Source organism: Emydura macquarii, unplaced genomic scaffold (genome assembly GCF_026122565.2).
Source record: "Emydura macquarii macquarii isolate MOO-44397 ecotype Brisbane River unplaced genomic scaffold, CSIRO-AGI_Emac_v2 contig_75, whole genome shotgun sequence".
NCBI classification, from domain to species: domain Eukaryota; kingdom Metazoa; phylum Chordata; order Testudines; family Chelidae; genus Emydura; species Emydura macquarii.
The window spans coordinates 2257216-2282115 of NW_027130212.1; the positions used below are offsets into that span (position 1 = coordinate 2257216).

The 24900-nt window shown below is 37.9% G+C and overlaps 1 protein-coding gene across 6 annotated transcripts in view; it reads right to left on the minus strand.

Annotated features, from left to right (window-relative positions):
• NCAM2 (neural cell adhesion molecule 2) overlaps positions 1-24900 on the minus strand; it is a 503301-nt gene that overhangs the window by 172435 nt on the left and 305966 nt on the right. For all 6 annotated transcript variants that reach the window (XM_067543086.1, XM_067543105.1, XM_067543094.1 and 3 more), the window contains exons 7-8: positions 20424-20584; positions 10510-10655 (exon numbers count right to left, since the gene is read on the minus strand). In XM_067543086.1, the coding sequence (XP_067399187.1) occupies positions 10510-10655; positions 20424-20584 (307 nt within the window). The remainder of the gene's footprint in view (positions 1-10509; positions 10656-20423; positions 20585-24900) is intronic.

A 24900-nucleotide genomic window follows, 5' to 3' on the forward strand; every position in this document is an offset into this window, starting at 1 on the left:
TAGGATCCTGCAAGGTGGGAGGGTTCATGTTGTGATAGAATGTGTAGGAACCATGGATCTTGAAAGGTGTGTTGTAGGGGTGGGGGTGATCATCATAGTAGTGGCAATATGTCTACAGGTTTTCAATTTGTTGTTCTGACATGAATTGGTGTCGCTTTGAGTTGGTTATTGAAATTGATTGTTGGGGAACAATTCTTCTAGTTCTGCACATGTTAGTATGGTATAAGGTTCTGTGGTGTGATAGAAATTCAGTTCCTTTGAGAATACATATAATTCAGCTCTGGTTAGGGGAAGTCTTGAAAAAAAAGATGATTGGGGTGTCATATAGTATCCATGTGGTGGGTCCTGGTGCCATGGTTTCTCATAGATTTCCACAACCACAAGTCATCTATTAGACTCTCTCTAGAACACTCCCACTCTAACATCAACCTCCTGGAATCTCAATCAACTCCAGGAATGGAGCCCTACAGACAACGATATACAAGAAATCCACAGCTCATCAATCCTACCTTCTTAGATCCAGTAGCCACCACAAACACACTAAGAAATACTTCATCTACAACCAGGAACTCAGATACCACAAAATATGCTACAAGGAGAAAGTCCGGCATATACATCTTAACACACTTAAAACTGCCTTCTTCAAACAAGGGCAGTTCACCAGAGAAGTAGATTGCATCATGGAATGAGCCATCCAAATACTCTGAGAAAATCTGCTTCAATACAGAAATAGCATACACCGATTATGCACTCGAGTTATCACCTACCACTCCACGCTGGAACCCATACAGGGTATTATTAAACTATTACAACCTATACTCAATGGGGATCCCATTCTGAAAGAAATCTTTCCTGAACCTAATCTTCTTGTCTTCAGCCAATCTCCCCAACCTCTGCAAGCTCATCATCAGAAGCAAGCTCCCCACAGACCAGGACTCGCCAACTCAAAATAGCCCCAAACCCTGCCAGAACAATTGACACAAAACCTGCAGACATATCTCCACTGCTACAATGATCAACACCCCCCACCACAACATGATCCATTGGTTCTACACATGCCCGTCACAACATGTGGTGTAACTCATCCAGTGCACTAAATCCTGCCCCAAAAAAACTATCTGAGTGAAATGATGCAATGATTAGGCTCTTAAATGAACTCACAGAGAAAAATGATAAAAGACAAATACACTGTATCACTGGTAAGTGAACACTTTTCACAAAATTATCACTCTATATCTGACCTCTCAATTTTCATCCTCAAAGGAAACCTGCACAACTCCTTCAAATGACAAGCCTGGGAGCTTAAATTCATAATTTTGCTAGACACTAAAAACCATGAATAGACACACTGGATATGTGGCTTATTACAACAATGTATAACCCACAAACCCCTACTTCCCCCTTTTTTGCTTCTCTCTCCTTCTTTACTCCCCATGACTGGAGAAGTGTTAACTGGCCACTTCACCTGAATGGGCCCTTGAAATATGTGTTGACTATTTATGCTAAACAATCTGTTCCACCTTGTATTTATCTGTGACACTGAATACATTTTCTACTGGTCTACACTACGGCATTATGTCAGCATAAGGCAGTTTATATCAACCTAACTCGGTAGCAACTATCGCTTATGTAATTCAGTTCATATACCAACTTAATAACTCCCTGATAAACATAGTGCTTAGGTCAACGTAGTTAGGTCAATGTAGTGCCAGTGTATACACTGCTTACATCAACTGCTGCTGCCTTTCAGAATCCATACCACAATGCCCCACACTGACAGTTAAATTAGTGCAAGAGCTCCTGGTGCATCACTGACATAAGGAACAAAGTGTGGACATGCAAAAGTGATTTAATTAGTGCGGTGGCCAGAGGCAACGTGGGGGGGCACATGCCAGGTCACATGCTGCCCTCACTCTGACCCCTACTATCAGCAGGCACAGTTGTCTCTTGCAATGGCTGTACGTTGATGTAACTTAGGCTAACATAATTTTGTAGTGTAGACATATCCTAAGGAAGAGTTTTGTGTAAACTTGAAAGTTTGTTTCTCTCAGCAAGAGAATTTGGCACAATAACAGATATTACCTCACCCACCTTGTCTCTCTAATATCCTGGGACCAACATGAACACAACAACATATACACAACTGCATATAACACAGAGAAAGAAATGTCATTTACAAGCTTCTAGAACTTTATTGAAAACATTAAATAAAATATTACAACTTATAAAAAGTAGTTAACAGTATCCATTTCTTGTGTATTTAGCACATTAGCAGAAGGATTAAATGGCTGACATTTCTAAACTTGAAATACAACTAGACAGAACATATCCATTCGTTTTCATAATGTATTAACATAATGTAAACTTTGTATTCATGTAAGTGGAGATATCATGTCAAACAATAAGTTAAATTAGGGATGGTTCCAAATAAATAACATTTTTATGAGAAGAATGAGAGATCCACAAACCTCTGAAAAGAGCCCAGTGGTTAGAGCATTAACTGGTGATAAGGGAGACTCAGGTTTAAAGCCCTGCTGTGCCTGATTTAGTAATGATTTTGTTTGTCTCTGGGGATACATCTACACTAGAAACAAAAGTTGACTTATATTAGATTGACTTACAGCCACTGCAGTAAATACTGCAATGGTTCATGTTCATACTACCCTGGTTGGGTTGGTGGTGCACATTCTCACTAGGGATGCTGGCAGCCCCACACTGCCCCACAGACTCCTGGGCTCCCAGGGGGCTACCCCTCCCTCCACCCCCCATTCCCTGTGGGGTATGGAGGAAGCCGCCAAGGCTTCTCTCCTCCCCATTCCCTGATGCGAGCTGGGAGAAGCCACCCAGGGCTTTTCACCCCCGGGGAACAGGGTTCAGCTGCCCCGGCTTTTCGGTCCTCACTTCCACACTCCCACTTCCACCAGGAGCTGGGCAGCCTTGTCAATTTCACAGCTCACTGAACCAGGAAATTGATAATGCTGCCCCACTGGGGCAGGGAGTGAGTGGTGGTGACAGGAGGAGAGACTCCCCCAGACTAGGAGAAAGTGCCTCTCTGCATCCAGAGAGGCAGAGAAGGAAAATCCCTGGCCCTGGCCTGCTGGAAGGACCAGTTCGGCTCTGATCCTCCAGGGCTTTACCACCACCTCTACAGCCCTGTGCAGGAGCCATAGAAAGGTAGCTCCCGGGGCCTGGGATATACACCGCCTGGAACTACCTGCCGTCCCATGAGGTTGAAGGGCACCCCTCAGGCCAGAATTAAGCCTGGCACCCCAAAGGCTCTGCTAAAGAGGTGCCGAGTGGAAAGGACAAAAGACTTGTCCAGAGTGGGGCAGAGTTACCACAGTCCCCACTGCCAAAGGAGACTGTGGCTATCCCACAGCAGGTACTTAGAAATAGTGATGAAATCTTTCCTTAATGTTATCATGATAAGCTAAATGGATTGAGCTCCATGAGTCTTTCACTACAAGGCATGTCTTCCAAAAGCCTTTAATTGTTCTTTTGACTCTTTTCTGAACCTTCTTCAATTTATCAACATCAAGTTAGTTTTGTCACAGTTTTGGGGTTAGTGCATTTCTGACTCTTTTATGGCTTTCTTGAGGGAACCCCCACCCAAGTCTCCAGACTCAAGTTGTCATCTGTCTTGGGATGGAAACCCACATTCCTCTCCCTCTAGAATGGGGATGTCGGCTGCAATTTCTCCCACCCTTCACTGTGATCACCTTAGCAAGCCTGAGGTTATTTCAGCATTTGTGATCCTATTATCTCCCAAGGTCTATGATAGGGCTTACCACTGACCAGCCAGCCTTCATATAGCAAATTATTTATTTAGAACAAAAGCATTAAAGATAAAAGAGAACTTGAAAACTATGAACAGCTTATATACATGCCCATCTTGCATAGGGAGACTCTGGTAGAAGGAGGTAGGAGGACCACAGAAACTCTAGAGAAGCCAGCTACAACCTTTTAATGATTTTTTTCTCCAAAATAACATTCTGGACATATCAAAGTTAGCAAGATTGTCAGCATCAAAAGATGATTTTGAGCAGACATGACACAGTAGCTTTCTTAAAGGAAACCAGGACTCTGTAATCCCAGAAGGAGCAGTTGCTCATTTCAGCTCTCAGTTGACTCAAATACTCCACTATTGCTGTTGGTGAGCCAGAAAGGACTTGGATGACATTCACAGGTTGTAATGAGGGCACTCTTGAAACTTTCAGAAATTTAAACTGTCAAATTAGCCAATATTAAATAAACTCAGCCTTTGCTCCTCAAGATATTGACTTGCCTTTATCATAGTTGACTGCTCGGTCTGGATCTGAGCAATGTAATGTACAATGTAGCATTCTTAAGAGAGATAAAAGCATAATTCAGGAGTGTCAGGAATCCAGATTAACTAAACATCTGCTGAAACAGTTCTGCTTTCACAGATGTTATGATGATGATGGTGAAGGCAGCATGCTATGGCTGTGCAGAAAGTGGGATAGGTTAAGACTTCAAAAACTCTTTATGCCACATTGTTTGTTTGCACTCAGCATGAAACATTTGCAACCGATGCTCTAGCATATTTGGCATCACTTCTTTTTGTCAAACATCTTCTACAAAGTAAGGTGATCTATTAGAATAAATCTAGGAGAAGACATTCAGGGATACATTATTTGTACCAAGTGCTATCAAAACATAAAATGAGTGCTCAGTACTCTCTCTCTCCAGGCTGCCTGGAAATTCAATGACCCATTATACTCTGAGGTCAATTCATCAAAACAAGTCAATGTCTTGACTTCAAATAGAGGGGGTAATGGTTAGTCCATAACAAAGGTGTAATTTCCACTTTGCCAACATCTGGTCCCAACTCCAATAACAAATCCAGAGAATCCTACAGTGTTACAAAGCTATCCTCAAGCCTAAACCCAAAATAAGTGTATACAATTCTGCCATCTTTCAGCCAAATCTCAAGTATAAAAGTAGGATTTGGGGTTTTTACTGTACTGTATGCAGCTTGTGTTCATCTTTGTTCATTCTGCAGAACTATCAAAGAAGATAGCGTCCATTGTTTTACCATGTAACATAACTGTAATATGAGCTGTAAATATTTTAAATTTTCAAGGCCTTTAATATGAAAGTGAGATTACTTCTGAATAACCCTTGGTTTATGTAATCATTTTTGTATGCATAACACATGATTTAATTCCAAATTTACAAAAACAAAAACATTTTTGGAAATAAACAATATTTAACTATTAGTATATGTTGTAAACTGACAAATCTCTAGGATATTTAAGCTAGTTAATTCAAGACAGGGATATTGTTTGGACTGTCTCCATATCTTTGAAGTCTGACAGATTCTGTGAATATATACAAATAGGATTGTTTTGTAATAGGTTGGTGAGTCTTTCTTTCTTTTTTTCTTAAGGATCTTAGCTAAATTCATGAAACCAACTGAACATGAGGTCCCAGTGTGGCACTGTGGCAAAGGGGGCTAATATGATCCTTGGATGCATTAAGAGAAATATCTGTATATGGCATTGGGAGACCACTACTGGAATAGTGTGGCCAGGTCTGGTGTCCACATTTTCAAAAGGATGTTGAAAAACTGTACAGTGTTTGGAAAAGAGTTATTAGAATAACTTGTCTGCAAAATATGCCTTACACTAAACTTCATCTATATAGCCTATTAAAGAGAAGGTTTAGAGGCAAATTAATCAGTTACAAAGGGAGAAGATACCTGATTGTAGAGAGCTCTTTATTTTAGCAGATAAAGCCGTAACTTGATTCAATGGCTGAAAGTTGAAGTAAGCCAAATTCAAACTAAAAATAAGATGAACATGTTGGGGGGTAACTTATCATTGGCAAGCTTACCAAGGGATGTGATAAATTTTCCATCACATGGAATCTTTCAAAGAAAAAACTGATGTCTTTCTTTTTAAAAAAAATGCTCCACTTCAACTGCAGCCTCTTGGGCTAGATGCAGGAATCACTGAGTGAAATTCTATGACTTGTATTAGCAGGAGGTTGGAGTAAATGACTATAATGGTTCCATTCTGAACTTAAAATTCTATAAATTGATGAACTGTGTTGGCCAAACAGTGGAAATAACAGAGTTAATCAAATAACAAACACATTCAAAAGTCGGGGATTTCTAAGACTACCAGAAGCACTATAAATTACCCCTGTTGTGCTTACCTGCTGCTGCACATATTTTACCAGATCATAACACAATTTAATCATGAACAATGATCTTCCTTAATTCCTTCCTTAAATAATAATGCATTCTAGTGCACCTGTAATGCAGATACAGTTTTGGTTTGGTTTTATAGGATAAGCCCATTTTATTTCCTTGTGTGATTTCCATGACTGGATTTTTGTCCTGGCTCCCTCCAACTACGACTGTAATGTACGTCTTGGGCATCACCTGAAGAGTTCCCTTAGATAAACTACAGGCCACACATGGGCATCACAAGCCTCACCACTGCTTCCCCACACATACCTTAAAGGGGCCTCTTGAATGGGTAGTCAGCTATAAAGCTGAGGAGTTAAAAAGGGACCACATTTGGTTTTCCAGTACATTATAATGGTACTGTATAACATACATATCTATTTTGCTTTCATAGTAATTGTAGCAGTCTTGCTTATATACTTTGAAAAATTCAATTAAACATTTTCATGTAAAATAAAAAAGGTATCACGTGAGTAAGTTAGCTACTTATTTTATAAGGCTTTGGCACAGTAATGACAAAATTGGACCAAGTTAAACGGGCAGCAAAAGCTTGCAATAAACCCTGGAGAAGTAGATTTTTCACTTATCAGCTCTTGCAGCTTAACAATATATTTATAAAGACCAAATTCATTGTCAACTCTAATGCTGCTTTTGATGATTTGAACACAAACATGGTTAAGGACGTTCATTGGCAATTATATAGCCTTATCTACTTAAACAAGAGCCTGATCCAACATTCATTTAACTCAATAGTTCTTTTCATTATCATCCATGGGCTTTGGATTAGGTCCTAAATGTTCACATAGATTATTCTAAAATATCAATTATTTAACACACTATTTATATCATCTATACAACACTCATGTTATCTGCAATTTTAATATTAGTATGCTTCCCAGTTATATATTTTATACTCCAACTTCTAAATTGATATTATTGATGGTACTTACAGTTGTAAGTTTCCCCAAATTCAGAAACTTTTGGAAACTAGATTTGGTTTGGGAATACTGAACAAGAATTTTTTATATTTTCAAAGAGATGATTAATCTAAATGAGAAATTCTGAGCAACCATCATATTTTTAATTCATTTTCAATTGTTCCTTCTCAATTAGAGAATTCAATCAGATTGGAAAAACTGCTGCATGGCAGTCGAAATTCCATCAGTGGCAGAATAGTGGACCTAATTAAAAAAAACTCCACTTAATAATATTTTCTTTAAAGTTTAGATTCTGACAGAGAGGAGGGTACCAGATCCAGAAATAACAAAAATATATAGCATGCACCATTATTATTCCTATTACTATTACTGGTAAGGAAAAAATATTGAAACTACATTTCCTCATTCACTTTTAGCTTATCTAATAGCATGAAGGAGAACGAGTAGAGGAAATTAAGAACTACTGCCCAAGAGTCACATTCTAGCACATATCGGGTTGATTTTGTAGCCCAGAAGTCCTTTAATCTCACTCATTATACATGTGTGTTGACACACAAATTTGGTGAAAAAAAGCTAGAAACAGTGGCATCTTTCCATTCTTTTTTAAATGAGAAACAGCTGACTTGTCTGACAAATATTACCGATGGAAAAGTGATACTGTCTATTGAGAGACTTTAGTCTGTAGCCAAATGTATTTCTTTTCTAGTACAGGCTAAACTGGCTAATGATATAATACTTCTATCATTTCCAAAGGAAGGAAATAGCTAGCTTGAAAGAAAGCTAGCAGCCACAATGTCCTACTTGCTAGCAAGATGAGACAATTGAGACACATTAACTAGAGTCTTTCAATGAGAGATAAATGTAATGGGATACTTGTGCCCATAATTTGTCAATGTGGAGCTGATGTGCTTAAAGCTATGGTAGTGATTATACCGTAGCAGTCTATGCCAAAAAATGTGCTAAATTTAAAACTAGTGACAATCTCATAAGTGGCTTCTACTTATATATATGTACATATTTTTTTCAAAGGAATTAGAACTTTACTTCTGAAGTTATAATATCCATTGGGGCAATGTGTTCTAATATTAGTTTTTAGCCATTAGAGAATGGTGACAGGGAAGGCTCACCGCACTTACAGTGCAGGTAGTTCCCCGAACAGACTAAATAAATACCCACAAAGCTCAACAATAAATTATTGGGCTCAATGAAGAAATTATTGGAGACATTATATAATCTGTGCTATGCAGGTAAGAATTGCTGATCATAATGTTTCATTTTGGTGTTAAAACTAATGTATCTATAAAAGGTCTTTTTAAAAAAATATTCTTTTTCAGGATACAATCTGAATGTAAATATAAACAGATACAGAGAGAACATGAAGTTTCCACCATGCCACTGTGATAAGGTTCAGGTACAAGTGAGCTGGTATAAGTAAACTCAAAACTGAACAGCCAAGCTTTCAGGCTAGTGACTTATTCTCTGCCCCATCAAATATTGTCCAGATGAGCAATGAATGAAGTAAGAGGGACATTCAGTGGTAAGACCAAAAGGCAAGTGTATAACCCTATCGATTCTAATTTCTTTTGACCTTTTATGTACAGTGCGTCAAGGCAGCTACAGTGAATATGTAGTTTGCTCATCACTACCATTTTAGGTTGATGCACAATCCAAAAAAGAGAGGCTCAACATGGATCAATACTGACACAAGGAGAGGCTTTAAATTTCCACACAATGTATTGAATGTATAAAACTGTATGAACTATAGAACAATACTTAGGTCCAGACTGCACAAAAAGTTATCAAACTATTCCTGGAATTTACTTGTGTTCACTGATTTATATGGCAAAACTATACTAAGGTACAGTCCAACACCAGAAGAAAAAGGTGCATTTTACATTCTTTAAGCCAAATTTCGCCCTTTGTATGCCCAATAGAAGGATGTTATCATAGGCAATATTTGACCCAAACTATTTCACTCAGTCTTTCACTTCTGTTTTAATTTACACTGCTTGCAAAGATTGTGATATAAAATTACGTGTGTCTGAGTGCAAATATTCATTTATACGGTTATATTGAAATGGAAATATCTCATCCAATCAGAGTCCAAGGAGTAAAGGGATGGTCTCATGCAAAGCTCACCTGAAGTCAATGGAGGTATTTCCATTATTTTCCTTTCACTTTAGATCAGACCCTTGATGGGGCAAAAATGTACATTTTCCTTCCATTCAGTAATTCCCTGTACCCTGTTTGGTTCTGGGTGACTGTCTGGCAGAATCACTGTACAGTTATTTTTCAATAACGGTACTATGAATATGGAAATATCTTTAACCTGATTGGCTACTACAATCCATCTGCTCTGCTTCCTGTACTCAATATTCTCATTTTTGCCACCAATCAATATGCCATCTCACTCCCTTCAAATGAAACAGAGAAACTCCAAAATGTACATGAAAAAAGGAAAAATATACCAGAAAGCAAACAGCGTTGTGAAACCACTGAAAGGGAAATTGTTAAATATCTGACTCACTCCCCTCCTGTGGCCCGGCTTCTGTTCGTATTGCAATCAGTGGGAGTCTTGCTGTTGACTTGGTTAGGGGCAAAATTGTGCTGTTTTTCTAATACTTCTATGCCCTTCATCACTCCCCTCCAGTACAGTTCTTGTTCCCCCAATAACTGTCATATCTTTATGTTTTTGTTTATATCAGAAGAATCTTATCTTTTCTCACCCCCTTCAGTTGTGAAATAAAACTTTATAAAAATAAATGTACTGCAGTTATAGTAGGGTGAAGAGTCTTTCTGATTTATATGAAGGAAAGTTGGGAGCAAAAGAGAAAAAATGAGGTGAGAGAAGAACAGAAAAGAAAAATAAAGGAAAGGTCCAAAAGGTTTAGGCCAAAGTTTTCAAAAATGTCCTTCATTTTGGCTGCCTCGATTTTTGGGTCCCCAATTTATGGCTTGGGCATCTACAGCTCCATCTAGGGTCAATGGAAGGTGTGGGAGATCAGTACTCAAAAAATTGGGTTCTACATGTCTCAAGATAGGCACCAAGAAATTAGAGAACCCAAAATAAGGGGACACCTTTAAAAAGTTTAGCCCTAAATTTTGACAATTACCCTTTAGTAATTTGACAGCTTACTTTGTTTCATATTTTCATTTTTTTCTATTTAAAACATTAGGAGTTTCATGCCACAGTGCTATTACCTTGTAAACATAAAGCATCCTCCAATTCTAACAGAAGTCTATTAATCTTTTTTCTGCATTAGTTTTCTACTTATAAAAAAGAGGCTTTGCGATACAATACATATTTAGACTTTTTATGTCTAATCCTGTAGAAACATACATTAACAGCTGTTTTACCTTGTCACCTTCAGAGAAAGTTATTCCATCGATGGCTCTTTTCCAAGTAATTTCTGGGACAGGTTCTCCTTCTGCCTCACATACCAGGGTTGTTTGACCATTCTCAAATGTGGTTTCATTTTTAAGATGTATTATCTGAGGCTGTACTGTTAAAAGTATAAATTGCATTACTCATTCTGCATCAAAAACATTATATACCAGTCTATTTTAAAATCTTTTTTGTTTTAAAACTTAATTCATATTTACTCAGTTTGGATTATCAGCAGCACAATTTCAAAATCCATGGGACAACACAGCTAAACTAACTGCAGAATGGGACTTATTTTTCAAAACAATGTAGGTCAGATTATAACACAGACCTTCCATTATTACCAAGTTAAATATATATCATGAAAAATAAACAAACAATCAAACAAATAGTATTAATAAAATATGACGGTAGAGAAATCATGCAGTCATGAGTCCAGAGATGAAATTTTCAAGTTGAAATCTCAACCTTACTTCCACTCCTTTGTACTTTTGCCTTAAAACATTGATACTGAAACGATCCTAAATTTGAGGCCTGCTCTACATTTAAAATTTAAATCAAACTACCTACCTCCCTCAGAGATGTGAAAATTTCACAAGGTTGAGTACTGCAGTTAAGACAAACTAGCCCCCAAGATAGATGTGGCTAGGTCAATGGAATAATTATTTCATCAACCTAGTTAGTGCTACTTGGGAAGATGAATTATTTATATTGACAGAAAAAAGACCTTTTGTTGATGTAGGAAGTGTCTACAGTATGGTACTGCAGCTGCGCCATGGTTTCATCTGTAGTGTAGACATGCCCTGATGTCACTCAGATATTAAGAGAGATCAATGTCCTATACTACATTAATTTTGAATCAGTCTAAAGCAGAGGAGGGAAAAAAAAAAAGATTTTAGCCTGCTAAATTTAAACCTTTATAAGGGGAAAAATATTGAAACAATTTTCTCCAAACTGGGGTCCCGATCCCAAAGAGATCGGTGAAGGTGGACTCTTGCCCAATAGGGATCTCCATGGATGCAAGGGTCCACATGCACAGACCACATTCCAGGACCAGAACCTTTACTTCTGCTAAATTATTGTGGTTTTATATTGCAGCTGTGTGCTAACGCCTCAGTCAGAATACAAGTCCCATTGAACTTGGTGCTGTAAAAACACATCTCCTGCCCCAAAAAGCATATTTTAAAAAGAGAAACAACAAATATACTAAATAGACAAAGGTTGCAGGAAACGAATACAACATATAAACAAAGTGATTAAGATAATGATGGTCACGCATCTTATTTCATTTTTTTTTCCTATTTATTTATACTAGTGGTTCTCTCTATACCTATTTACCATTGTGGGCTGCATATGCAGCTCTCTATGTGTTATGTGTGCCCACACAATATTGTGTATTATTTGTGTACTGTGTATTGTATTGTGTATCCACACAATATATATACTACCTGTATGGTCCTGATGATGTCACATGGGCTGCAGCTGTGTGCTGATTGGGCTGTAAATGGCCTGCGGGCCGTGGGTTGAGAACCACTGATTTATACTATCATTAGGGTAACTTACTTTCCTGAGAGGTATCTCAATAAAGTACATCTCAATTCAGCATGTCCCACTTAAGTAACATTAAATACATTATATTTACAGTGACAAGTGCAATTGTATGTTTTCATAACTTAAAAATCTCAGAAAAGATTTTGCTCAGTATCCCCATGCAAAAACAAAAAAATTATCTTGAAGAAAAGACTCAGCATTAAAAATGTTAGTCTGATAGATGACTTGTTTAGAAACTAATGTGTGAGAAAAGAGAAATAATCATGGAAATAGTTTTGGAACTTTTAACTTTAGTGGTCACTACTGTCTATTGCTATAATACCATACCACCTTTTTTAAGGCAAACACACGTGGTTATAATGGCGACACATACACCAGTGTCAAATATATTTGATCAAGCTAACAAATGTATATACTCTAAACATTTGCTGTTTATTTTGGAACAAACTCTATAGTCTTACCCTTGGTGTAACCCCAATGAAGTCAACATGATTTCATGTGGAGCAAATTGGTGAAGAATTTCACCCATTATCTATCTTTCCTCTTTATTAAATTCAGTGACCACTGGAACAATACAAAACAGTTTCATGTTAAAATTTTAGATATGGAACTATCCATAAATAAATTAATTCTGTTTCTATTAAATCTATTTGCATTCATGCAGGAAGAAGATAAGACATGGTCAAAAGTTTAGGGGCATACAATATGTATATAAGGTGGCAGGTCTCTAATATTATTGCATTTTCAACCAGATTTTTTCAACTCAGTTCTCAATGCAGAATGTGGTATCTATGTGAGAACCACTCAACTGCATGCTATATATTCTAAATAGAGACTGGGGCACCAATGTATTATACAGTATTAGTAGCTGCTGTAAAGGCAGGGCTGAAGTCAGTTTCTCATACTAAATCCTGATTTCTAAGTCACGCATGCATGCACACACCAAATCGTCCCCAAAAGAAACAAATCCCCTTAAAATTTTACATGATACCTCTTGTCCCCAGAGTAGGGATTTTTCTTTTAAGTTTAGAAAATAATTAAAGTGAGCTGTAAAATTACAATGTTTAAAAAATGTGTCAGTAAAATTTGAAGATCCCTAACTTTTCTGTCTCATCATAACTCCAGAAAGGCTTACACTGCAAACTTCAATTATATTTAATTTAGTTTCCTTTGCTGAAAAGTGTCTTTTAGTGTCTCTGTGGGAAGTTAGTGGGGGAATTATAAAGATGTCGCATATAAAAAAAAAAGATTGTAAGAACATTAAGTTTGCATAGCCAAGCACACTAAATTAGAAAATGCCAAAATCAACATTGTCTGTTCAACCTTAATTCACCATCTTTTGTATGTGCATTATCATTCAATTTTTAATTATGTGATCACATACTATTTTTCACAGGATTCCTGGCTCATTCAGAAGATAGGATAGATAGTGCTTCAAGAATAAGGCAGATGTTCAATTTCCTTGTTACATGTGACCCCATACTTTAGTTACTGCACACTAATTAAACCTTGCACTGAACATGGAATTATTAATTTCTTCATGGGCTTTTCTATGGTGCTCAGAAATACCAGAGTGCATCAAACATTAATGGATTTACTTTCACAACTTGCCTGCGACAGGAGAGTATTAATATCCCCATTTTACAGATGGGAAAACTAAAACAGAGTAATGTATCTAAGGTCACAGAGTAAATATGTGACATAGCCAGGATAAGAACTCAGAATGAACTCTGAGTCAAAGCTGTGCACTCATTCCTTCAGACCACATTGCCTGAGGCACTGAGTATCCACAGCTCCCATTAACTTTGGTTGCAGTTGTTATTCTGCTTTAGGCAACTTGCCTGTATAGCATCATAAAGGAATTATGTTGCAGAGCTAGGGACTAAATAAAAGAACTTCTCTTGGATGGTAATCAACTGCCTTAATCACAAGTCTATCCTTTCTCTTCTTCACTTCTTTGTCTCATTCTCCTCCTGCTTTCCAACTTCCAGACCAAATGAGATAGGCATTCTCTAGCCTCAATCACTGCACAGTCCTGGTTCATTCTTGGAATCTCACCCATCTTGTGCATTGAACAAGGTTCTGTTGGAAAAATAGTGTGTAATTATATAACTAAAGGTTGCACCTTTATGCATATGAAACAACAGGCAGATTTATGGTTGTTCCAGTCATATTAATTTTGGCCTCTCTTACACTTCAGTATTTGACTTTGCAACTTCAACATTCTTTTAAGAGATTGTACAGTTTTCCATGTAATTTCCTTGTTTTAAAAAGAAATGCTACAAAACCGAATTTCATCCTGTAGAACCATACTGACCCTCCCATCAGTCCACAGCACCGACCTCTACCAGTTGAGCTAAAAAATAACTAATAGCAGCAATATGCTGTTATCTTCAGTATGAATCAGTGATCATGTGACACATTTAACTGTTGGTTTACACAAGTATTTGCTAGACAGGAGAAAATATTCATAGAATCATAGAATATTAGAGTTGGAAGGGGCCTCAGGAGGTCATCTAGTCCAACCCCCTTAGGATTACTGTTAGGTTGTATTACTATTAGGTTGTATTACTAGCTTAGGAGGGGAATGAAGTCCAGTGATTACAAAGAGCAAAGCCAATTACCCAGAATTGGGATATTACTTCGGAAAAGCAGTATCACTAAGGGAGCAGATAATACTTGCCTGCTGCTTTTTAAAGTAAGCGAATGAGACTAGGAGGCCTTGCCCAATAACAAGAACCATGAGGTGCACAGAAGTAACACCAGCCAGTGGAAGAACTGAGACTAGAACTCAGATTTCCTTCTTGGCCCCCTGACACAGTGCATCTAGAGCTGGCTCAATACTGCCAGCCATAAGAGTTCCAAACTTATGAGTCAAAGCCAAAAATGAGATTGTAAAAAATTATAAACTACCATGTGGGACTTTTTCCCCCTTCTGTCTCAAGACATTTAAGGGTAAATTCCCACCACCAGTATCAGTGTTTCCTTTTTGGTTGAAAATTCAACCTTAAATGTAGACACAAATATGCTCTCCTGTCCCCCACTACTATTCAGAGGGGGGTGAGAGTTACTCTCTTCTAACTTCTATGGTAAGAGACCTGCCACTTTATTGCTCTCCAAATCCCTGCTCTGTCACTGTCCTGTCTCCTTCCTCACCCACCAAGCCCTCCCTTCAGAGTTTCTTGTTCCAAGCATGTACACTCTCTCTATGCCTAAAACTACCTGTGGCTGTTAATGGGTGCACTTGACCACATGCTAAACCTGGTCTAGTTGCAAGCCATGTCAGTTATCATTTCAGAAAACTGGGTTAAAAAAAGGCTTCATTTTCTTATAACCAACAAACTCCCTGCTGCCCACCACATCCCCCTGTCTCTCTTTACTCTGCAGTCTCCATTCCTGATCCCTCCACATTCCCCATCACTGTCCCCACTCATATTCTTTACACCCTCCATATCCTTCCTCCTTTCTGTCCCTCATCTTCCAAGTCACCACCACAGTTTCATGTCCTGCATTTGCACATTCCCCTTTCCTACACCTGGATCACATGTATAATGACTAAAGGGCCACCTTTTACTGAAGGGCAGGCTGGCTTCTGCATCATTGGAAACACTGGGAAGCAGTGGCCACCTTTACTAAGGAAAGACTTACTTTTATCAACTAACACTGTAGGGAAATGGTGGCCATCTGGGCTGAGGGAAGCCTGTGCCTTCAGTCCCATTGACAAGAAATGAAAGATGGTAGCCATTTTGGGTAAGGGCAAATCTGTGTTTTTGAAGATTACAAGAAAATCATGTTAAACCTCAAAATAATCCCCCTCTACCACTTTCATATTCCTTTTCTAAAGGAAATGTATAAAGCTTAATGTTCACCAAGTACAGAGCTAACCTTACAAACTTTGTGTGCTCACAACATTTAGAAGTAGTTATTTGAATTAGAGCATGAGTATTTTCCTAAATTTATAACGTGACAAACAATTCAATTTCCCCAAAGAGATGCATGTTCTAAAACTTACAACTAAAAAGCCTTGATCTTTACAGGGTCTACTATTTTAAATTTCTTAAAGACCTTCTTCCAATGGGTCACTAGAAGAGGAAAAATTTCAGTTTGACATTTTAGACACAAGCAGCTGACATTTAAAGCACTAACCACTAATTAATCATGGAATATTCTTAGATGACAGTTATTACTAAGAAGAAGGAGAAAGCTTGAAAGGGAGAAAAGGATATTATTTCATTGCTCTGTTTTTATAGGTCATAAAATCATAATTCACTATTGACCAAAAGGTCCTCAATGTAGTATGGTACTTGGTTACTTTTTATTATATAGGTAGGATAATAAGATAGTATTAGAAAATGAATACTATGTATCTATCCCACAGTGAAGTACCAGGACTACTGTGGATAGGAAAACTAGAACAGACTTTTTAAACTTGCAAATGTTCTTTCTCTGATTGGACAAGGTCATTCTCAATTTAAATTGATACTTACTTAAGTACTGTTGACCAGACAAGCAACCAATGAAATTAAATAATTTTGATGCCAATCCAGTCATGCCACTAATGAAATTATAGAATCTTGAGATGCCAGTCCAGAAAGGCTGAAGGTTTATGTTAATTTCTTCTGCTACAAATATTAAAGCACTTACAATAAAATGTACTAACATGTTGTGATCTGTCTGGAATGAAAGAACATTTAGGAAAGAAAGGACTTGCACTCAAGCTTAATTAAAGTGAAATGTTTTATGCAGAAAGCAAAATGAACAAGTCCCCTATGAGAAAAAATATTTCACAAATGGGACAGAAACTAAACATCCATCAGAGAAACAGCATTTAAAGGTAAGAAAAAAATGTCTGTTGTCTGAGCAGTCAAGGTCAGTCACTGGATAAGATCTGTGTAGTATTTTATCAATACATAGAGGTGAGACTATTCCTCCAGAACATAAACTTTATCTATAGAACTATAAGTGTCCATGGAAGATTATATGGAATCTTTTCTAATCTATGACACTAGTTTCCATCCCACTTCAATAAAATGTTGAGTTTGTTTTGTGTTTTTGCAGCCTTTAGGATAAGGATTTCAAGTTTTTCTCTGAAAAACCATGAGGGCTAGAAACTTTATTTTTAAAATGAGATTCTCACATAATCAAATAACTCTAGGAGGTGGGACTTTAAGAAAAATAAGAAATATTGCAAGATTCATAATAAAAATCATAAGACCTGGCAATACTGTAATGTTGTTGATTGTCCTTTTCTTTAATGTCTTCAAAAGAGCCCCCAATTTTGTCCAGGGTCAGAAAGTTCTTGTCACATCCTTGGATAGGGAGGTTAATAAGACTTAGGGCTAGGAGATCGGGGACACAGCTGTTTCTGGAAAGAACAACCTCAAGCCAGCTAATCATCAAGCGATTACAAAACTGCAATCTACCCTGCTTCCAGAATGGACTAATCTGAGTTTGGTAAAAATGATGTGGGCCAATAAAAAGCCAAAGAAGAGGCAGAAGTACTTGAGATGCAGGTTCCTGAGTCAGCACTGTAGCTTCTGAGGTAATGAAGACTTACAGATAAACTTGTAAGGTAGGACTGACTTGGACAAATCTATATTGAACTCCTGGGCCACGATGGGACAGTCTCCTTCTGAGCATTTCTTCAATATCAAATGAATAGAATAGGAATCTAAGACTTCCTTTTCTGAAAGCACTGATATCACTGTCTCTATATCAGGAAATACTGGACTGTAACATTTTTTCTTTCTTTTCTAGGTGAGAGAGAGAGAGATGGAGGGGCAGGAGTAATAGAGAAGGCAAGGGGGGAATATGGAAAATGTATAAACTGGGGAGTCTTAGCCAGCTGCTGGAAGCACCCACCAGCACCACCACCACTGGGACCATCAATGCCTCCACTGGAGCAGTGGCAGCAGGCACACGCAGGGACTCTACTGCCAAGACTCCTACCGCCACCAAGGGAGCCCTCTCAGTTGGCAAAAAGGGCCACGATAGGGCAAAAGGGCAAGAGCCCCACGTGGAAAGCTCCTTCTATAGTGGCAGCTGCTACTGCTGCAACCCTGCCACTGTCCATAGCTCCTCACCCCCTGTGCTCACTCTTCAGCCCCCAGAGCATACGTGTAAGTGGCTGTGACCCTGCCTGCCACCCCATAACCCAATCTGCCGCAGCCCCTCCACGCACCACTGCCATTACTGCTGTCGCTTGCTCCTCTTTTAACATCAATAGAAGCTGGGGTCTCTTCTCCACCCTGACCAAGAGGTATGGTGTCCATTGCCTCTCACTGGTTGATTTACCCCACATCAAAGCTTATGTGCAGGCATTGGCGTGGGTAGTGGGGCCTTTGGCCAACATGATGGCCTCCAAACTGTATGGGAAAGCTATGTTTTTTTCTGGCACTGGAGGCCACCACCCAGGAAACAGTGGAGAAAGGAAATTAGGTGTGGAGCCTCGCTGCACCCACTGAGCTCCTGGAGGACCTGGATGTATGGGTGGTCCTCACCTCCATCCTGCCCATCCTCTCCAACATTGCCCTCCTGTTTCACCTCTCCATCCTAGGGAAGCTGATCTCCATCACCATCTCACATTTGGCTGTAAGGACCCCACCCTTCTTCACATCCTTTCATTCTGCTAGCAGGGGGAACTTAGAGGGGACCTTTCTGGTGCCCTATCAGGGCACCCTGTACCCAATCCATTCTTTGTCAGGGGAGGCTCAGTGCTTCCTCTGCCAGATTTTTGCGGTATGTTCAGAGGGACTGTCCCTCGGCCAAACAGAGAGTGATGCCAGGCACCTCCGATGCTAGGGAGGGCGCTGCCCCTGACACCACTGGCAACTCAATCTGCCCAACCCCTCCTCTTCCTTTACTCGCTGACAATCCCACTTAGGAACTGGGGTGGCACCCTCATCATGCCCAGCCAAGCAGACAGATCCTGCCCAGCTGAGCAGTGAATCCTGCTGTTGATAGCCATCAGCTAGGATCCATGGAGCAAGGGGTTGCTGTGGTATCTGTGAGCCTGGAGAGGGCCCGTCTCAGGGAGAGACCACTCCTTCCTCCATTGCTCCATCTGCATCCCCCCAAGTACCAATCCCATCACCTCTGCCCCCTGGATCTACCCCCACTGGCCAGCCCTCTATGAGACTGCCACTGACAGCTGGGTGCGGATTATGTGGGGAAAGCGTGATGAGTGTAAATCACGGGCCCAGTACCTCCCTCTCAACAAGGGGGAGGAGACCTCCACAAGACATCTAGGGGGTCCTCTGTTGGGCCTCCTTCTGTGCTCCCAGCAAGAGGGCTTTGCCGTCTAAGGGGAGTGACGTTTTTTTCATGAACAAACTAAGGCCCTGATCCTGCAGTCTGATCCCAATGGGAGGACCTCTGCACACTCACAGAGCCTTAGTGTCTGCAATGGTACTCCAGCTACCTGGAACAACATTGAAGTCAACAGTATTACACTTGTGTAAGCAGAAGGGTCCACCCAGATTGCTCAGCTTGGAGGAACAGGGTTCATAAAGAGCAATAAGATTTTCAGCTTTCTCACTTAAAAACTAAAGCACATTAAGATCAACCAATATTTTAAAAAATGAATCAAATAAATAACATTAAAAAAACCTTGCATCTTTATGGTTTTGTCTGATTTTAAAATACTGTATTTAGAAGGCTAAATATCCTGTTTTTCACTCCCAAGGTTTTCCTCTCCTTCTGCCCTTCATTTTCTCACAGTCCAACAGCCAACTTTTAAAATGAAACCAGAGAAAATTAACAATTTACCAGTTCACTGTTCTGTATCTGAATTGTAGATCAGCAGATGCTGAAGATAAGAGAATTTCAAAGTCAAATTCAGGAGTAAAGGTTAAAGTGCCCCACAGCAGGGAAAGCTTTCCTTGTAACACAAATGCCAAAAGTTGGCTGCTCCATCAATAGGTACCTTCTGGGGGCATGATGCTATATAAACTCGTGATTTATAATTTCAGTTCCTACAGTTCCTCAGTGACTGCTGTTTGTATTTAATGAATAAATAAATAAAAATAAAAAGGTGAGCTGGTATTTGGACCTTAAAAGGGAATGCTTTATAACATCTTCTTGATACTTTATTTTCCTCCATGGATTGATGTCTAGAAATAAAATTGTGACCTCAATATGGGCCTAATCCTCAAATGGCATAAACTGCCAGTGTTCCACTGACTTCACTTTATATCTAGTGAGGATCTGTCTCAATGTATCTTTTTATATCAAATATTACCAACAACTGCAATCAAATAACTGTGATAAAACAAACCAACAGAAACGAAAACAAACAAACAAAATACCATGATAGAATATGCCATGAGACACTTACCAAAAACTTGGAGGAATGTCTGTTTTTGATCATTTCCTGCTTTATTTTTTGCTCCACAAACATAAGGACCTGCATCAATATTTTTGATATCTCTAATTGTTAATTCTGTCTTGCTTCCTCTCAAAATATATTTTTCAGTTTCGTCAATAAGTTTGCCATTCCTAAAAAATAAAAAGGGATTTATAATCACACAGTGTATCCCATAGTCTGAAAGAGCATGTTCAACTTTCTGATTGGGAAGTGTCAGTCATTTCAAAATTATTTCCATTGGAGGACACGCCTATTCTGCTGACATAGAAAGCACACCGAAAAATGTGTGGAAGAGTTTGGCATTATATTTTGAAAGCAGTTGATTTCACTATGATGTAAATTGTTTGATTGGGTAATTGGATGAATGTGTCCAAGTTTTGGGCAGAAGGAAATCACTCTGGATTGTATTTTGATGCTCAGAACTGATTGCCACATGATTTTTATTACCATGTTCTAAAATATAAATTAATTAGAAACAGTATAACATTTTCATTCCAATAATTTGTAACAACTGATTTAATGACACTACAGTTCACATTAGTGCAATAATTTATAAAAATGGTTCCATACTTCTTACACATATAGTACACTGGCACATAAACAACTTTTCTTAGTTTTTTCTTCTCAACTGTTGTTGGTTAGTCACAATTCAGTAAACAAACAAACCTCCAGACACTGAGTTATGTGCAGACCAGATGGTTTAGAAATAATGAAATCTGTGAATACTCTGATGGTTGAGCAGTGCTTGACTTCAGCACCCTAGCATACACACAATTATATTGTACACTTTTTCTATTAGTATGAAATCCTAACTTTATTTCTCTTCACTTTGCCATATTTACTCTAAGCTTCCTTTGACTTGTTTTTCTGTTGATCAGTCATACACCTTCTTCACTTAATGAATAAATAAAAGTTGCCTGATTTTTCGCTCTGACTTCAATGGGACAGGCCAGTGTTTTTAGGTATCTAAATATGATTTAAGTGCCCAGTTTTAGAAACCCAAGTCTGAAAATCTGGGCCATGGTGATTTTTAGATTCTTTCTGTTCATTTTATGCTGACAGTCATATTTATTAAAACAAATTTTAAAATAGTTACAAATATATTTTATTTTAAGCAAGAATATAGATTGTGTTTTGGAAAGTTAATTTTATGCTAGCAGCACTCCATTGGTAGGATTATCTATATCTCTTCTATTTTAATAACAGTTAAAACCGACTCAAATTTTAATCCATGGATTATAAATTTGACAGTGACATTCACATTGAAAAGGAGATGAATGAGTTACTTTATTTCTTTAGCAAATTATAGAAGACTTAATTCTGCACTCAGATATTCTCACACAATTCCCAGTGATGTCAGTAGGAGATACAAGGGAGTATCTGAGGTAAAAAATGGTCCCAAAATGTCTCTTGTCACGAACATTTCCTACAACCTGGATGATTTCAAAGTAGAGACTGGGACTTCCAGGGAGTGGGACAGACTTAAATTGTTGCTGATATTAGAGAACAAGCAGATATGTGTAACACATTAGAAGATTGTTTTCTTTGTCTATTAATTCTAATTCCTGCCATTAAAGATAAAGGGCTTGATCCTGCAAATAGTTGTGTTGAATGAGCCTACACATCAATATGGCTTGTAGGATTGGACCACACTTATTTTACAAATTTGGCAAGTTTAATTGTTTGACTTCTTTACTTCCTTATTCTGGTTTTATACTAGTGTAACTCCATCAACTTTCATGAAGTTACCCTAGATTTATACCTGTGGGAGAGAAGAACCAGTCCCTCATAGCCATGAAATTTTAACTAGGTATAGTCACATATTAAATAAAGCAACAACTAATCCTTACTGATTTTTCTTCTTATATATCTTCCTAATCAACTATAATCTGTAAGGGATCTAATGGATTACTAGGGAAAGACTGACACATTAGCTCAAATCCCTTAATTATGTATGAACACAATCCAGAATGGTACTGAAGTTTAAAAGAATGTTTACTTTTCTCCCATATTAACACAGATAAAACAAATGGCATAGGTAGATGATCAGTAAATTAAAACTCTATCATATTAAATATCATACAAAGGAGGATTTGGTTCCAATCCTGAAGCTCCTGGTTTGGTCAGCATTTGCTTACTGAATCAAACATCACAAAGGGACCTTACAAGAGGGCTAAATGTTACTGGTACAAGGTTAGCCTTGTTGTAGCTCAATTGACTTCAGTAGTGAAGCACCTGTTTGAGCCAGGGCTGAATTTGACCCTTAATTCTAGCAGCTTGTAGGAAACTGAAAAGAAAATCTCAGGGGACAAATTGATAAAATGATTTTTTAACTCAGTTGAAATCTGGCTCTATTCAACTGCAAGGAAGAAAAGATTATACCACAAGAGACCTAAAACTTTCAGTCCTTACCCAAGAAAAATTCCCACTGGAGTAAATGAGAGTTTTTGCCTGTGTCAGGATTAGGTCATACAAAAAATTACAATTTTTTAAAAAAGATATAAGCAATTTAAAGCAACATAAAGCAATGAAATAGGACTATAACAGTACTTCAGGGAATCAAAACTCATTTTGTTGGAAATGTTGTTCTATGGAATTCCTGGTGTTTTCAAGCTAGTATTATTCATTCAATAGCTGTTTTGGCCCCCAAATAAAAATCTATATAAAATGGATACTAAATTTTACATAAAATGTGAACCCATTACTCACAGAAGTCAGTGGGGATAGTCCATTGAGTAATGGGGTTCCTGATCTGGCCCTGTATGAAGAGATATTCCTGATGAACCATCTTTATTAGTAGTAATATAATATAGAGTATTATTGGGAAACTCCACTGAAATCTGTCTAATGGAGAATGCCCAGTCTCCCAGGCTAGCTGTATTTTCCCCAGCATCCCAGAAAATCCAGGACACTCCTGCAGAAATATTAATTGTGCAGGTTATCAGTGAAAAAAAGGAATATTTACTGTTATTTATCAGTTTGTGGAATCAGAAGTACTCTGTCCAGTATTGTAAAAAAATATTTCTTCCTTTGTGACTGATACCTTAGCACATAGCATAAGTGTGTAGATATTTTGGTGTACCCTCAAATTCTCTATTCCTTTTAACATAAGTGGTAAATAAATTCCAATAACAGTACTCTGCATATTTCTATTTTTACCTTAAGATCTCTATGTGATTTTACAGATAAGTAAATTGAGACACAGAGAGGTTAAGACACTTGTCCAAGGTCACAGAAATCAATGGCATAGCTGGAAGCAGAATGCAAAGTCATGGCACCCAGGTCCTGCCCCAAACAATAGATCACATTTCTTCTCATAGCCTACTCATAGCCCCACTGTAGTGGAGGAGTGAAGATGAATCTAATTAGGATATTTCTGATAACTTCAGAAAACTACAATTAAAGATAATATCATTTCACCAACAACAGAAATAGCAAACAGCACTAAACAAAACAAAATAATATTCTAATCCCAGATCTGAACAAGAGCTTAGTGTAGCTCAAATCTTGTCTCTTTCACTAACAAAATTTGGTCCAATAAAAGATGTTATCTCATCCACCTTGTCTCTACCACATTAACAAGGCAGTAGTGCTGAGGAAACAGTTTGAATTGAGTTCTAAATGTAGACCTATCTCTGGTAAAAACATCCTCATATGGCTACAAGTGACAAGATTTTGGTGGCATAACTTTAAAATTAAATTCTCAAAAACAATAAGAAAGAGAAATATTTTGATCTGGTTTTCCTCAATACAATCTAGCTTGCTCTGTTAATTTCAGAAGAAACAAAATCTGAATGAACTTTTTAAAGGACTTGGTCCATCCCTTATGAAAGCTAAGGAGACAATTAAATTTAGAGCTGTGTGAATGATGGATTTTTTGGTTCACTGGCAATTCCAAAAATAAAATAAAATAGTTTTGAATTGACCTGAATACATTTTTTTTTTAATTTTGGGCTAATTGAAGTCATAAAAAAATCAAAATGATTTGTTTAACCCAAAACAAAAAGTTTCATTTTAATTTTAAGCACTTTAAAAACATTTTTATTTAAAAAAATAAAATTAAAAGATTTTCCTTGTGAAAACATCACAATTTTTTTTAAAGATTTTTTTTCCCCAACTAAAATAATGTGGGTAACTCAACGTGAATTTGTGAACTATTTTGGTAATCAAATTTGGATTTTTTGTTGAAAAAAATAATTCAGCTGAAAATTTTTGTCCAGCTCCACTTAAAATTAATCCTGAAATGTCTCTGAGATGAGCATTAGAGCAAGGAGAAAAATATCATCAGATTTGGAGCAACGTAAGTTTAAAACCCAAGGTGTGAGTGATAAGGAAACTGATTAGTCAATGGAAGTGAAATAAGAAATGAGATTGGTTATATGTATTTGGAATAAGACATGGAATCAGGTTTGTCTCATCCAATGAGGAACTCGTTGAATTTCTACCT